Source organism: Adiantum capillus-veneris, chromosome 1 (assembly GCF_014529385.1).
Source record: "Adiantum capillus-veneris isolate H3 chromosome 1, ASM1452938v2, whole genome shotgun sequence".
In the NCBI taxonomy this organism is placed as follows: domain Eukaryota; kingdom Viridiplantae; phylum Streptophyta; class Polypodiopsida; order Polypodiales; family Pteridaceae; genus Adiantum; species Adiantum capillus-veneris.
Window position 1 is genome coordinate 36,463,928 of NC_140931.1, and position 17,190 is coordinate 36,481,117.

General features: G+C 43.1%; 2 protein-coding genes across 5 annotated transcripts; both read left to right on the plus strand.

The window, feature by feature from the left end:
• Positions 1 to 247: 247 nt before the first annotated feature.
• LOC147464550 (pectinesterase 31-like) lies at positions 248 to 5,267 on the plus strand. Of its 4 annotated transcripts, none has more exons than XM_086515534.1 (7): positions 254 to 654; positions 1,931 to 2,196; positions 2,909 to 3,013; positions 3,529 to 3,606; positions 3,690 to 3,877; positions 4,609 to 4,785; positions 4,966 to 5,267. In XM_086515534.1, the coding sequence occupies exons 2-7, from the start codon at positions 1,954 to 1,956 to the stop codon at positions 5,135 to 5,137; spliced, it is 963 nt and encodes a 320-aa protein (XP_086371660.1). In that variant the 5' UTR covers positions 254 to 654; positions 1,931 to 1,953; the 3' UTR covers positions 5,138 to 5,267. The 4 variants fall into 4 exon arrangements, with proteins under 4 accessions (XP_086371651.1, XP_086371660.1, XP_086371644.1 ...); XM_086515518.1 differs by having other exon boundaries at positions 1,948 to 2,196; XM_086515525.1 differs by lacking the exon at positions 2,909 to 3,013 and having other exon boundaries at positions 248 to 654; positions 1,948 to 2,196.
• A 145-nt stretch (positions 5,268 to 5,412) lies between these two features.
• LOC147464551 (E3 ubiquitin-protein ligase pub3-like) lies at positions 5,413 to 11,972 on the plus strand. Its single transcript, XM_086515540.1, has one exon. It carries the CDS (start codon positions 9,831 to 9,833, stop codon positions 10,077 to 10,079), a length of 249 nt encoding a protein of 82 aa, XP_086371666.1. The 5' UTR covers positions 5,413 to 9,830; the 3' UTR covers positions 10,080 to 11,972.
• Positions 11,973 to 17,190: the final 5,218 nt, after the last annotated feature.

Below are 17,190 nucleotides of genomic sequence, written 5' to 3' on the forward strand. Positions count from 1 at the left end.
ACGTTTCCTTGTATTAAACCAAGAGCATCTCCCACTGATCCGATCAAAACAAATCTTCCAAAATCGTACCACACAAATTCCCATATACCAACTAAATACTCCCAGTGTGCCTTGGACTCCTAATACTGCTAATATTCCATCTTTGACGAAGCTTTGACTTCAAATCTTCAAGAAATGGAGAGTGTGTGTAGGTAAGAAGAGTGAAGCTTGATCCGGCCAGATCCGGTAGTGTGCCCTGCAAACCCAGCGCTCAACGCGCGTGGAGAGAGAGAGAAAAGGATAGCGCGCCGGCGGCCTTCCCCTCCCTATTTGCCCTTCGTGGTGTAGCCTAGTCCCTTCCACTGCCACGTGTGCTGCCTCTCCCCCTTCTCCTTGCCACACTGGAAACCTTGCACTTCCTGCCTGTTGCTCGAGGACAAAGCACTCGCAAACCAAGAGGAGTTGGAGGCACTCCGTGACCCGCCAATGCTCAAAGCTGAGCCGACCCAGAAAACGCGAGAGAGAGAGAGAGAGAGAGAGAGAGAGAGAGATGCCCGCAGCTCGAGGGCAAGCTGCACTCAAGCCGAGAGCAGATCGAGCGTAGCATTAACGATCGGGCAGCTCAAGGAAGGGGCTCTCGCTTCTTTATTTCCCTTCGAGCCACTAGAGGAAATGGTGAGATTCATGATAATCTGCTGATGATGGAGCACAAACGTCTTGCTGCACATCCATTATTGTGTGAGATTGTGAATGCCTCTTCCGTCTCTCCTTTGATTGCAGCTTGGCATGGTGGTCAGTCTGTCTTTTGCTGGTAGCACTTGCACATGGCACAATGACAGCTTGGGAGGACACTATCAACTACCACCAGAACACTGACAGCTAAATTAGAGCATCGTAGGAGAGCTGGAAGGGGAGAAGGAGGCTGTCACCAACATAAACACGTGGGGTTTCAACGTGGTGGATGACATCAAAGAGGCCCTAAAGGGGGAGTATCTGAGGGTTGTGTCTTGCGTTGACACTGTTGTGTGACTCGTGCAGGGTGCTTGGACATTGTTTTTTGGGTGTGTCTAGTGCCCTCATGTGACATAGCCCTAAGTTGTGGAGTTTGGACTTTTGGTGGAAAGTTGGGATAAGGGCCATATAGGCATATATCCATGGTCATTATTTTCCTCACACTAGTGGTGAATGCACACTCATGTACATGAAATTGGCATGAATCATATGCGTGCACGCGATCTTAGTTGTTGAATGAAGAAAGTGTGTGTGTGTGTGTGTGAGAGAGAGAGAGAGAGAAGAGAGAGAGCTTCATCACTATCTCACATGGGGTAAGTCGGGGGATCTAGGGCCCCAATTTGGGGGCGCAGAGCGACTATCTCTTCTGCACAATTGCCTGATGAACTAGGCAGTGAACTAAAGACAAAAATGACACCCAAAATTCACCCCTCGTTCATCCGCAAAGTGGGATGTGAGTCGAATTGGAGACCTCTCGATCGTTACACAAAAGCTCTATGGTCACGCTAGCATGCATCGTTGCCCATGTGGGCATGATGGCACACAATCACACCCTAGTTTACTCGCCCCTGGTTTACCCCTAAAGCCCCTAGTTCAACTAACGATCCGACGGTTGGGATTAAGCCGCTTCACGCCCCCTAATTTGGGCCGTAGATCCCCTTTGAGCCACACCCTGAGAGAGAGAGAGAGAGAGAGAGAGAGAGAGATCCTCTATCAATGCTGGCCTATAAGATTCCTCAGTTTAGAGAGAGAGAGAGAGAGAGAGAGAGAGAGAGAGAGAGAGAAAAAAGACTGTGTAGTGTTCCGCAGTTATTTATTGACGATTGGTCTTTTGGGTTTGCTGGGTCAGACTTCAGTGTGTGTGCGCGCGCGCGCGAGAGAGAGAGAGAGAGAGAGAGAGAGAGAGAGAGAGAGAGCTTCCCTTACTGATTATAAACAGCTGCGACTGATTGCAAGGCAAACATGGCAGCCAAGATTTTGAATGTGGCCCAAGATGGCTCGGGGGACTACAAAACGGTGCAGGATGCAGTGAATGAGGTCCCAGCGAACAACAAGCAGCGTGTGGTGATCCGCATAGCCCACGGTACTTACCAGCAGCCCGTTTACATTCCCAAAAACAAGAAGATGATCACCTTCCTTGGTGACCACCCTGAGAGCACAATCTTAACATGGTCTAACACTGCCACCAGCATCAAACACCATCTGGTATGACTATATTCTCTGCATTGATCCTTTTCCCTGCACTTATTTGCATGCATTCCTTGTTTGTGTCAGTGTTAGGAAAAAGTGATGTCTACTGTCTCAGCTTACAAATATTATGCCGCTTGGAGACTCAATAATGCTGGTTGAGAGCAAGAGAAAACGTAACTATGTGTCTCAGCGCCCTCTTGGGAATTCGAAAATGCCGGTTCAGAGCATGGAGAATAGGAAATACGTTGTCTGTAATTAGCAAAAAATAGTGTAAATTTCTTGAAATCATGCAAAAACCTGTCCTTGGAAAGAAGGAAAGGGATTTGTGTATGTTTGGGAAACGAATTTTTTCCCGAACACAAAAAGTAAAATTCCCACTTTGTGAAACCCAAGGAAAATAGTGTAAAATATCCAAAATAGTGTCCCATTCTCAGCTAAAATCTCCTCTTTGGAAAATCATAGCTAGAGAGGAATTGTGTATGGTTAGGAAAATGAGTTTTCCCAAACATCCGCTTGTGTATCTGTGGGATGCACGCATGTTTGTAGCCTAAACACACCCTCCGACATACAGAACAAAAAGTAAACTCTAGTGGATTTCCTCTTTTTGGAATTATGGTATTTACATGAGCTTTGTGAGGGAGCTTATTGTGAGAAAAGTCTCAGCTTCGGGAGGGAGCTTTTTGCGAGAAAATCTGATTGCGGCTCTTGTTATGTGCATGGTGTACAGCCATCGTCTGTCATCGGAACTGGCACGTTTGGCTCAGGAACTGTGATTGTAGAAGGCGAAGACTTCATTGCCCAGGGCATCACCTTTGAGAATGTTGCTCCGAAGGTAATCCTTCAATGCATCTTTACAAAGGGCATGAATACATGCATTGTCTTGCTACATAGAGTATTTCATGTCTATATGGATATAAGGTACTGATGTGGATGTGGGCATGCTTTCAGGCAAACGTGCTCACAAAATATGCTTAATTTCCAGTCCGTATATGCTTTTATTTCATATATATGGTTTTATGAACTCATACATGCGACACACATGCTTAAGACACACTCGCATGGACTCCATTTAAATAGAGCTTCTCATGACTACCCATAAGTATAGAGCGCACATATTGTTAGCTCAATTTCTGGCTGAGATACTAATATGTATTATGTCTTTGTTCGTATAGTTGGTTTGTGCATGTACAAAGATGAGCAAGCACATGGAAGTACTCTTCATTTCTTTGATGCTGTTGATTTCATGATCAATTGGCTGAATGGGTGTGATGTACTTTCTAGGCATTAAAGGAATCACGAAGTACAATCCTTGAGTTGATTGATTATATTGATCATTTGGATTTTCAGGGTTCAGGCCAGGCTGTTGCAATAAGAGTAACTGCAGATCGCTCTGCGTTTTATGATTGTCGCTTCCTAGGCTGGCAGGTATGCCTACAACTAGCTCCATATCATATTAGTGTCAACTGCTCATGAGCATAGGTGTACTAATTTGACTTGTTGAACTCTAGGACACTGCTTACTTTCACCATGGTAGGATCTATATTCGAGATTGCTACATCGAAGGCAGCGTCGACTTCATATTCGGCAATGCAACAGTGCTGCTGGAGCACTGCCATATCCATTGCAAGGCAGCTGGCTATATCACAGCACAGCAGCGCACAAAAGCCAATGAATCAACTGGTTATGTGTTCTTGAGGTATGGTTTGATTCTTGACAAGTTTTCTCTGAAAGATTTCATATAACTGGCATCAAAGTCCACCATCATGCAAAAAACAACATTCAGTATGAGGAGAAATTGTGAGAATGTCTCAAGCAGCAAGAGTCGAGGAAAATGGCTATTGATCATATACTTTTAAGCAGACAGTTTTGAAAGGCTTTGTTGATGCATATGTGCTGTGGTATGGGCTTTGTCAAGCAGCACCGCATTCAATGGGCTTTTCTTCGTATGATCTGCCTATTTACATTGAGAGGTCTACCTCTCCATCAAGGTCTTTATTCATTTTAAGGAAAGAGCCATCAATAATGCGAAGTTGCATTCACTAATGCAAGATTAACACAAAGCATTGTAATAGTGTGTTCGATCGATTCTGTCTTATCCCTCAATTCCGTTGCTTTTAACATAGGTATCGGAGCTTTTGTTTTCTCCCATGTAATACCATGATGGCCAGAGTGATTAGAAGCTATGTGCTTTGCATACTGGATCATATCATAAGCTAGGATCATCTATGATATATTTGCATACTAGATCATGTTATAAGCTAGGATTTTTGGATGATATATTTGCATACTAGATCATATCATAAGCTAGGATCATCGATGATATCTTAGCATATAAAGTCCAAACTCCTCCCCTAACTGCCAGTGTTGGGAGCAAACATTTATGGGGTCTAATATTTGCGGTAAGTCGCGAGCCGGTGGTTTTTGCAGGTGCACAATCACAGGTACAGGGTCAAGCAGCCCTCACATGTACTTGGGAAGACCGTGGGCTCCATTTGCAAGGGTCATCTATGCCTACAGTTACATGGATGCATGCATCAGGCCAGAGGGTTGGAATAATTGGGGTAATGCAGAGAATGAAAAGACTGCTGAGTATTATGAATACAGGTATATTCTCTTTAGTGCATATGTATGATAGTCCTCCATGTGTGCACGGAGATTTTGTGCTGATTGATCAATTTGCACATATGGCAGTAAAGATTCTTTTCTAATGGAAAAAAACAATTCTTTCTATTATTCTCTATTTGCAATCAGTATTATTACTTGCATCCTGTGGTTTGGTTGTAGGTGCCATGGCCCTGGAAGTGACACTTCCAAGCGGGTTGCTTGGTCGAAAAAGATGAAGGATTCTGACATTTTGCAGTTTGCAACACCGAGTTTTGTCGATGTCACAAACACATGGTTGAGTTCTGCAAAGATTGAGCAAGTCCCTTTTATACCACTGCCATTGTCTTTATGAATTATTGCAAAGAGTGCCAGTGGTGCACTAAGCAAGGTCGATGTAGACTAGTTTCTGTAATTGTTTACCATATTGACAGTTGAAGTGCACTCATTCGATCAATAGAAGGTTAGTTGGGTTGCCATTTCAAGATCTTGACCAATTGTTGCTTTGTGTTATGAATCTAAATTCTAGGAGCCCTCTCTCTTACTTAGCATTGAAGTGAGTGGATCATGATAATTTCAAGTGGTTATTGCCTATGTGGCACTAGTGGATGCCCTTACAACTTTGAGATCTTTTAAATCAGGGGCGTTTGCTAGTGCCACATAGGCACTATCGGATGAGAAGCGAGTTCCCCTTCGACAAAGGAAGACATAAACTTAGAGAAGTAATGTTAACAACCATGCTGAATGTTCTGTTCCTAGGGGCCATTTCTTAATGCAAAAAAAAAATCCAAAAATCCACATCTCATTTCAATCATTACTTTGTTGTCTTAAGAGAATAAAATTAGTTTTCCATCTACATGTCATACCCTGTTCAGGTTTTTGTTTTTGGAGTCGGGTAGGGCACACCCGGCCGCTCCCCTCATACACCAAAAAAGTATACAAGAAGAACGACCAGGACTATGCACCCAAAAACCGAAGGCAGACGCTTTTGTCACTAGTTTCCTTTGGACTACGAGAGTTCATAGTTATCTACACTCTTAGGGCCATGATAATCCCTTGAGAGACCCACTCGCCACTTGGATTTGGGCGTGACAGCGACCAAGTACCTCTGTTCAGAGGCCTAGGTACTGCGGGACTTGCTTTAGTCTTCCCTTTGGAGTAGCCTCCTGTAGGTAACTTATCGCTCACCTCACTAAACTGCCTTTGAAACTCGACGGTTTTCCCCTAGGAAATGCTATACCCGCTTGGAAGGGTGTCGGTATGTTAACAACCATGTTGAATGTTCTGTTCCTAGGGGCCATTTCTTAATGCGCAAAAGAATCCAAAAATCCACATCTCATTTCAATCATTACTTTGTTGTCTTAAGGGAATAAAATTAGTTTTCCATCTACATGCCATATCTTGTTCAGGTATGTGTATACCTACCAAAAGGTACCAAGTTCAAAGTTCAAATACCAACATTTATGTTCAGGTATGTGTATACCTACCAAAAGGTACCAAGTTCAAATTTCAAATACCAACATTTCTGGCAGCCATGAGTTCCCCCATGGGCCATAAGGTTAGAGTTGATTTAGTTCCCTCATGGGCCATAAGGTTAGAGTTGATTTCTGGTAGTTGTGAGTTCCCCCATGGGCCTCGCCCAAATTTGGGGGGGCGAGGCGGCTTTAATCTCAGTCGTCAGATCATGCAATGAACTAAGGGTGAACTAGGGGCGGGTAAACTAGTGTGTGATCATGTGCCATGCCAACATGGGCAGACACGCGTTAGCGTGGTGGTAGGTCATTCATGTGGCAACCGAGAGGTCTTGGGTTCGATCCACACTCCGCGAGGCAAGTGAACTAGGGGTAAAGTCAGGGCGCCATTTTTGCTCCGAGTCCACCCTTAGTTTAGTCTTAGTTCACCCCCGAGTTCACCCTAGTTCACCAAAGATTGAACAACCGAGATCAAAGCCACTTCGCACTCTCAAATTTGGGCCTTAGATCCCTCTCATTGACCCCATGTAACATAGTGATGAGGGGGGATGAGAGAATCTTGGGAAGGAATCTTAGAAATTGTTCGATTTTCTTCAAAATGTGTCTGAATGTAGTGCAAGTGTGGATGAGGGTCTTGGAAGCTCTATGGGATTTTTGCGACTTCGTTCGGGTTTCGGGGTGCAAAGGCTATGGTCAAAATAAGTCTCAAGAAGTGGGTTTTTCTCCTTCCGCAAGTAATTTTGGGAGACTCCAAAAGAAGAGTCCATGGGCGCATGCCATGTGACACTCCGTTACACCATAAGCAATGTTTTTGAAGTGAGGAATAAGTAGCATTGGGCACATACCACTATCATTGGGCGCATACATATAGCATTGGCAAAAAATGGACAAAACCTTTTTAAAGTAGAGATAGGAGGCCACTACGACGTCGTGAATCCTTTTGCAAGTGCTATGGTGGGTGAACCAATGTAGCATTCATAGTTGTACCATAGCCAATAGATAATTGGAAGTAGATTGATTGATTAGAATTGAAGAAAGTGTCATTTACAAGCTTTAGTTAGTAGCCGTGTATAGACTCAACCTATGTGGGACCCGCGCGTTGCTTCGGTTAAGAGAAGCATGGCCATTGGGTCACACACATACACATATTTATAGGGGTGTGTTTGCACAAGCGAGGAGGGTGTACTTCGGTTCTTAGAATTAATCCAGAAGATAGGAAGATGGCAATTTCCTCTTTTTCTTTTTAGATCTTGAAATTAAGACTCATCTAGTAGATCTTTGATATATGTTTGGATTGTTCTTATCACTAGGTTGGTAACCTAACAGGACATAAAAGTGTCCTTTCAAGGTTTTGAAAAAAACCTTCAAAACCATAGTAGATCCACTCATTTTGTAAAATCCTTTCATGAGGTTATAGTTCAAGGTCTAGTACACATGAAAAAAATAAGAAACTTGTAAAATTTCTCATCTTTTGGTCACACCAAGCCTCCAAAGTTTATGGACGAGTACATTTTCATCAAAACAGTCATTTCTTACGTTTTGTTGCATAAAAATAAGATTAGGGATTTTTGTAGGACTTGAGATAAATTCCGTAGTTAACTTCAATGGGTTGGTGATCAGAAAATATGATTGCTTCTCACTCACTATTTTTTGTTTTGCCAAAAGAAATAGGTACAAAAAAGTTGAATATTTACCATTCTGTGTACCTATCATCAAAGTTTCTATAGCCATGCTCAATACGAATAATGTATGCATATTTTCTTAGTTCCTTATTGGCCTTTAGATTCATAAGGAGCCATGGAACATATCAAAAGCATGATACATCTCTTACCAAGGGGAATCTTGGGGACAAAAATAAAGTGCTAAATACAGCAAACATGAAAAAACTGGGTTCAACATTATGATCTATAGAAACTATTCAATATCTACCCAAATTTGATCCTTATGACTAGATATGGTTACTACCTATAAAATTCATATAGTCGTCTCACAAGAAAATAGCAATATTGAGAAAGCTATACTTGATATACTAGAATGTTTTGTTTTCTTCTATAATTGACAAAATCAACCATCGTTGTGTACTATGAAAAATAGGGTATTAGGTGCCCCAAAACTCAAGAAATATTAGCTTTATGTTACAATATGCCACATAGCAAATCAAAACTACATTTGGATATCATGAAAGCCACCAAAAAAATCATAAAAGAGCTAAATTTGGCTAAAAAACAGGATTTGACAATTTTTACTGCGTTAGCGAAGTGGGCATTTTCCACTCCTTGGCCCCTCAACAGCCCACGTGGCTCCAGCGCAGCTCTAAAAAAAACACTTGCACGTCTCGCTCTAAAGCTAAAAGCGTCTCGCTCAAAAGCTTTAAAAAAACAGTGCCGTCAGCAAGCTCTAAAAAAAACAATAAAAACAGCGTCGTCAGTATGGCCGCCGTCAGACCCTCGCATCGCACTGACTCCGCACCAATGCTGCTAAAAACCTTTGTGGGGCTGTTGTTAATGAACTTCAAGCTCTTGGCGAGGCGGACTCTGTCCAGCTCAGCACGGCCTCCATCGCTCAAAAGCTCTAAAAAAACGAAGTAAACAGCGCCGATGTGCTTCCTCTTCTGACAGCCAGTCTGCGGCTTTGAGTAACACTGCAGTCATGCCATCTCTCTCACCAAGAGCACAAAGAGTCTTACCTTTCATTGAAGGTTTTTTTGTCTTATGTGACAAGTTGAGGACAGCCCCTGCTTCTCCAGGTTTACAGAAGCTTGGCAGTACAACTGCTTGTGAGATCGGGGAGACAGCAAGCTCTGCTTCTCTAGCCGAGTCTAGATCTATGCAGCTACGAAAGTCTGACGAGAAGGGACTCACATTCTTTCGTTTTGCTGACAAGCACAGGCGGCTGCTAAATGCATTTGTGAGAATGAATCCTGGGTTGCTAGAAAAGTCTCTCTCTCTTCTTCTGAAAACCCCTAGGCTTATAGATTTTGACAACAAGAGAGCATATTTCAAATCTCGAATCAGGCAGCAACACGAGCAACAGCACTATTCTCCTCTAAGGATATCAGTCCGGAGAGCTTAGGTATCAGAAGATTCATATAATCAGTTGAGAATGAGAACACCTGATGAACTCAAGGGCCATTTGACTGTACAATTTCAAGGAGAGGAAGGCATTGATGCTGGTGGGCTAACAAGAGAGTGGTACCAGCTTTTGTCCAGAGTAATTTTTGACAAGGGTGCATTGCTCTTCACTACCGTTGGAAACGAGTCTTCTTTTCAGCCAAATCCCAATTCTGTGTATTAGACGGAGCATCTTTCCTACTTCAAGTTTGTAGGCCGTGTAATTGCCAAGGCTCTGTTTGACGGGCAGCTTCTTGATGTGTATTTTACTCGATCTTTCTATAAGCACGTGTCTCGGGAGCTTATTTCAATTTCTAACGACAAGGAACTTGAGCTCCTTATAAGTGGTCTTCCAGAGATAGACTTGGAAGACCTCAAGGCAAATACAAAATATACTGGTTACACGGCTGCATCTCCTGTTGTGCAATGGTTCTAGGAGTTCGTGCACCAATTTAACAAGGAGGACATGGCCCGCCTAATGCAGTTTATAACTGGCACTTCAAAGGTTCCTCTTGAGGGTTTTCAAGCATTGCAAGGCATCTCAGGACCCCAAAGGTTCCAAATTCACAAGGCTTATGGAGCTCCTGAGAGGCTTCCATCGGCACATACATGTTTCAATCAGCTTGACCTTCCAGAGTACTCTTCAAAGGATCAGCTGCAAGAACGATTGCTACTTGCAATTCATGAAGGCAGTGAAGGGTTTGGCTTTGGCTGATGTGAGGAGGGAAAATTCTTGGCTCTGTTATATTATATACGCAGGGTTTTGGGCGGGCCACACGATACAACAAGAACCCTTCGCCTGTCATAACTCCACGTGGCTCCATCGCTTAGAAGCTCTAAAAAAAACTACGCCATCAAAAGCCCAGCGCTGAAAAGCCACAATAGAAAAAACTACGCCGTCACCAAGCAAATAAAATAGAAAACGCATTCTGTGTTGCTCTCAAGAGAAATTCGATCTTCTCCACAAGCAGTTCGCACGTTCCTAGCAGTAAGCAACGTTGCTCCCAAGAGCACTTCCATCTTCTCCACAAGCAGTTCGATTCGATCTTCTCCACAAGTAGTTCGCAGGTTCCAGAAGTAAGCAGTTCGCAAGTTGCAGCCATAGCACCAGAAAGAAGTGTCGAAGATCTTTCAAACCCTGGTAATATTTCACAGATCATCAAGCTAGAGAGTACTTCGAATGCTTGCCGACGTGATGAGCACTTCCAAAGCTCAGATATTTCGTGCGATCAACCCATGGCAGAGGTATGTTCTACTAATGCTACTGAAGCAGAAGATATCAGATTGCAATCGATGATCAATTGGTCTGATATGTAGTCGAATCACCAAAATTCATTGCCTTTGCTGGCCCATTCAACACATTCTTTTGTTGATGCTATCGGTTGAAGTGAAGGATACACAAAAAGCTGATACAAAGTGAGGGCATCTCTCCAGATGAAATCACCTACGCTTTGGTCTTAAAGGCTATCTTGACAATAAAGACTCTCTCTCTAGTTGTACCGTTACAAAAACACAAACAGACCATGCGGGCATTCTCTCTGAGATGTCCTCTATTGGAACACGTTGACTGCATAGTACTGTTAGCATGGACCTGGAAAGGAAGCTCTGAACTGTTTCAGTGTCAAAGGTTACGCGCTTGTAAAACTTCACAAGAGAACCGTCACCCATGATAAATAAGTCAAAGGAAAACCTGCCAGTCACTGATGGCGAACAATTTATTGGTGAGGTCACCCATGCGTGTTCGCAAAATACTATGTTATTAAACGGCATGACACTATGTTGCAAAGCGAGGGCCTCTCTTCAAATGCAATCACGTACACATCCATGAAGGCATGTAGCTCCACGCAAGAAGCTGATATGGGCAAAAAAAGTGCTTGAGGAGTTTCGTTTCTGGAATGTCGCCTCTTGAAATGGATTGATTTACAGGTTGTGCAAAACAGATCGCAGGAAGAGTCTCTATCCAGATGCAATCAACTACACCTACACAGGAATCTAGAATGCATGCGGGTCAGCACATGCAATGACGTGCACAGCCATAGATATTAGAATCCATGATATGATCGCTAGTCAACGTTTGTTGGGAGTACGATTTCATGCTTGGTGGTGGTTTGATCGATATGTATACAAATGTGGTGTTCTCACAATAGCACAAAATATTCTTGAAGGGTATCCTCCCAAAGATGTCGTCTCTTGTAGCAGCGGGTTAAGTGTAGGAGATGCCCAACATCGTTGATACAAGGAAGTCCATTGGCGATAGACATTCAATCGCGCGGTGAGTAAGCATTATTATTTTCTGATTTTTGAAACTCAGAATGCAGTTAATGAACACACTGAAAATTACACGCTGTCGTGGGAATGGCACGTTCCCACGTATTATAAAAATTGGGGAGGACTCTGCAAACTCCCCCATGCAAGGAGACTTGCATGTTTTCTTTTTTTTAAAAACATAAAAATGGAACAACAAAAAATTAATAACATTGACATCTTGTATGATCATCAACATTGAGCTTGACAAAACTCTTAACACTCCTTGTGGTTTTTTGGCGAGGTACCCCTCTGAAGCACTACGATCGGTAACCAACTTATGCGGGGGTACACAACTACACCACGGCGATCGGTATCCCAAACACTCTCAGGTAAGAAAATCTAACACTCTTTCATGAAATCTCTCTCTCTTCTCTCTCTCTCTCTCTCAGTTTCCAATATTTTGTTCGATCTCAATTCGATGGAACATAGCTAACACTACACTCTAGTTCGCCCATATGAGCATGTTGTGTTGTTGTGTAATGCCACATGCCTGCAATAAGATGCTAGTTGTGATCCTCTCCAAATTGGGTTGCTATTAGAACTTTGTAAGTATTTCGATGGCTGTGTATCTAGGCCTGATAAGATTTGGAAAAGACCTTAATAAGAAAGACCCTCTCTCTTAATTTATGAAGTTTTTTACAACGTGGATTTCAGAGAAGACCTGGAGGTCCGAATCCGTGGTGCGGATCAGTTAGTTGAGAAGCAATGCACCTCTCTCTCTCTCTCTCTCTCTCTCTCTCTCTCTCTCTCTCTCTCTCTCTCTCTCTCTCTCTCTCTCTCTCTCTCTCTCTCTCTCTCTCCCGCATGTATTGTGTGACTGCTCTCGTGTGTGTCACCTTGCACATGGTACAATGGTCTGAACTGCCGTCAGAGGTGCAATCAACATCCCTCTAGGTGCTCTCTCTCTCTCTCTATCTCTCTATCACACTCTGTGTGATGGCTCTCGCCTTCTGTCACCTTACGCAGGGTACACTCGTCTGAGATTTGCCAGATGAACCTTGTGCTAGCACGTGTCCGGGGGGAGGGGCCCAAAACCCTTCCCCCATTATAAATGTATAGATTCCAAGAGACGACATCTCGGTCAGGAGGCTCCTCACGCACTTTTTGTGCTTTATGAACTGCACCACATTTATTGATACATGTCGACCAAGTCGGTGTTAAGCACGATGTTTTCTTTCAACAACCTGAGTCTAACAATATCATCATGAATTCTTTCGCCCATATGAGCATGTTGTGTTGTTGTGTAATGCCACATGCCTACAATGTGAGTAAGATGCTAGTTGCGATCCTCTCCAAATTGGGTTGCTATTATAACTTTGTAAGTGTTTCGATGGCTGTGTATCTAGGCCTAATAAGATTTGGAAAAGACCTTAATAAGAAAGACCCTCTCTCTTAATTTATGAAGTTTTTTAGAACGTGGATTTCTGAGAAGACCTGGAGGTCAGAATCCATGGTGCGGATCAGTTAGTTGAGAAGCAATGCACCTCAGCACCTCTCTCTCTCTCTCTCTCTCTCTCTCTCTCTCTCTCTCTCTCTCTCTCTCTCTCTCTCTCTCTCTCTCTCTCTCTCTCTCTCTCTCTCTCTCTCTCTCTCTCTCTCTCTCTCTCTCCCCCGCATGTATTGTGTGACTGCTCTCGCGTGTCACCTTGCACATGGTACAATGGTCTGAACTGCCGTCAGAGGTGCAATCGACATCCCTCTAGGCGCTCTCTCTCTCTCTCTCTATCTCTCTATCACACTCTGTGTGATGGCTCTCGCCTTCTGTCACCTTACGCAGGGTACACTCGTCTGAGATTTGCCGGATGAACCTTGTGCTAACACGTGTCCGGGGGAAGGGGCCGGAATCCCTTCCCCCATTATAATTGTATAGATAGATATAGATTTGCAAGCTTTTCTTAACGCTTCAATTCAATACAAATGCGGCTAACGAAGCACTCTAGTTATAATTTGGTCATAACTTACAGCATTAACTTTTATTTCTCCCTCAAAGCATCAGGACATGTTGAGGACTACTAAAGATAGTTCTCTAGCATTATAGACCTCACAAAACATGAGCTCTAGAGTGGTATAGTTGCAAAAAGTTGAAAAAAGCCAAAAACAGGACCCGTTTTTTCACACAATTTAGGTTGCAAAATGTTGTGCAAGGACAAGGTTAAAGATGGAATTGATATTCCAAAAAAATGTCAAGTTTTTTTCAGCTCATGAGTCAACTTTCTAGATAAATAGCACCTCAAAATACATTTTGAAACTCTTGACATAATTCAAGCAAAATGGACACTTAACAGGACATAAAAGTGTCCCATTACCAACCTAGTGTGACAATAAAATCTCTTCTTCTTCTTCTTCTCTCTCTCTCTCTCTCTCTCTCTCTCTCTCTCTCTCTCTCTCTCTCTCTCTCTCTCTCTCTCGCGCGCGCGCGCACACACAGTTTTGAATTCAATACTCATCGAATAAATCTTTGGGACCTCTCTTAGTGAATAAGAAAAGAAAACTATAATAACCTTTAAGTGTGGATCACAGTTCCCTCTTAAATATCAATCTTAAGTTCAAGACCTAATAGATAGAGCTTTGAAGTCTCTTGATGTGTTTCTATGACATTAAAACCTCTCTCTCTCTCTCTCTCTCTCTCTCTCTCTCACACACACACACACACACACACACACACACACACACACATGCACATCCACACACATCGGTGTTTAAGCCCTTGATTACCCTTTCTATCTCCTTCCATCAATCTTTATCTCCCTGTGGGCAAATCTACTATATTCAAAGATTATTATAGTTACATCTAGACTTCTTATTCATTGAGAGAGATCCCAAACATCTATCCGACAAATCTAGAACTCAAAAATTTGTGTGTATATATGTGTATACATGCATGCATGCATGCATGTGTGTGTGTGTGTGTGTGTGTGTGTGTGTGTGTGTGTGTGTGTGTGTGTGTGTGTGTGTGTGTGTGAGAGAGAGAGAGAGAGAGAGAGAGAGAGAGTGTGTGGAGACAGTGAGAGTACTGATGCGATTTGCTCGTGCCTGCAACCCTAGCATGACGACCACTGCACGCAGTCCTGCTGCACGTTCAATTGCTTTGTGCACTGTCCTACTGCGAACCCTAGCACGAGCAAACCTTGATATCAACACTTGCATTTGCAGCCTGTGCGCGCCCTCAGCTTTGGGAGACCTACACGAACTACCTGCCTTGAGTCCCTGCGTAGTCTCCTTGCAGTTATAAGCCCTCGGTGTAGCAGTCTTTCTCTGTGTAGTCAGCCTTTGTTCTCTGTACATCTCGCATTCTGTTCAGGTTTGTTCTTCACGTGTGGGATAGAGAGTGTTTGTTAATTTCTCCAGCTTGGTCACATATTATTTTCAGTAAGCAGTCTTGTGCACAGGAGGTTTTTTTTAATGCAGTGATGTGCACATTGTACAAAAATTTGTTTCTTTGGCTTTGAGTAGTAAGCAGTACATAAACGCTAAGTTCTCAGCATATGTTCGATTTTGGTGAACCCTTTATTAGCTCATACAAATGCAAAAAATAGATGGCACCTGAGACTTCGGAAATGGATGAAATCTGAGCCTGTTTGTTAGAGGATTTGAAGGTGCACGGAATGCTTGGGATGGGCAAGAACCCGCAACTGAAGTGCTCATTCTTGTTCAAGCATTGATGGGCCCAGTGGTGCAATATGCTTCCAATGCAGTTATTCTGTTCTTCTCGGGCAAGATGCCCAATGTGCAAGACGTTTGTTAGTGGGTAGACTTCCTCCTTAAAGGTCAGGCGGTTCGAGGTGTTTACTTTGGTGCCAGAGGATTCTATGAAGTTCTGTTAGCAGACACTGATGCTTGTAATATGTTGCTTGAGTTGTCTCCTTTGTTTTTTGGTGCTCAGATGATGCATGTATTGACGTGGCACTTACCAAAGACTATCAAAGCTTAATCCGTCATAAGTGCCCGGTATGGGTGGAAATCCTTGATTTTCTGCATACTTCACGCCACTTTCTTCCAATGCTCGCCTCTCATTTGGGAGAAGTGATTTTTCCTCCGAAGCTTGATGCCAATACAAATCGCTTTTGTGTGCTTTGGGACACAGATGTTACCGGTATTACTATCAATTTGGGGGACCCACTATTGGGAAACGCCCTTTCAAGCTCAAATGGGGAAAATTTGCAAGTTCATGTTTTTGATGTGGCAAATTTGGACATATGCAATCTGAATGTACTGAGCCTATTTTGCAACCCCCTAATTCAATTGTCCCTCAGCTTGCGGTTTCTAATGATAGAGAAGTCTCTAATCCCAAATCTGTCGTTGTTACGGCTTCTATGTTGCCTAATACCTTACCTATGGATAAAGACAAAGTTAAACCTGCTGCTTTCCCAAATCCTCCGGGTAAAGAAAAGTCTGTATCTACTCTTGAAACCAAAAATAAGGGAAAAAATGTGGATCCGGTGGGAGGATCTCCTTGGGTAACCCCCAAGAAGACTGTTAAGATGCGATCGCAGCTTTCTTCTCGCAATTATGTACCTCCTGAAGTAAAATTTGTGGGGCAAAAATCACTTCCTTGTAATGACAATCGCACTCTTGCGGATGTATGGAATAAAGTGGTGCACTCTTATAGGGATGCAGTGGTTCATGGGACTTCTCAAGTGCCTGCATGCTTTGTTGCCTTTGAGACAGGCATGTAGAATATTGTGGTTGAGTCACGGGCTAGTGATGTTGATGTGCTTATGGGAACGTCAACTTAGCTCCTTCCTTACTTTGCCTCTGTACATATCTCTTGAATGCATAGTTATGTGAAATTCATTTCATATAATGTGCGTGGGTTATGCAACCTTGATGAGTGGAGATTAACCTAGCACTATGTACATACATGTAAGGCAAACATTGTGGTTTTGCAAGAACATAATCAACATAAATATGTTGGACAATGCTCGTATTTTGTGGGATATTGGATAAGTTATGCTGGTTTGTTGGGATTTTTGGGTATTCTGATTATGATTAGGCATGAGTTGCAGTCAGTTCTTGCACATAATGATCCGGCAAGTCATTGGATTGTGGTCCAATGCATGATCAATGGCTAGATCTATGAATTTGGTTGTGTTTATGCGTATATGACTTCGGGACAACGAGTTGTTTTGTAGCGCGAGTTATCTTCTTATCCATAGCTTTCTAATGCGCTGCTTTGTGGTGATTTTAACAATGTGGCGGCTTTATCTGACAATACCACAGGACATTCACACATGCTAAGCATAGAGTTGCAGGCCTGGACAGACCTCGTTGCATGTACACGGATGTTGGACATATGGACCCTCTTGCATCCTAATGTTTTGGCATATACATTTCAACATAATGTCTTTTCTGCATATCGTGCAAGATTAGATCGGTGGTATGTCTTCGGCATCCAACAATTTGACGAGTTTGTTGGGTTTCAGCCCCGTGGCTGGGTTGTGGGCGCCCGCCCACTTTACTCATTCTTTGGTTATATTGACAATAAGGAGAGTGAGAGAGTTGACTCTCACATGCTCCAC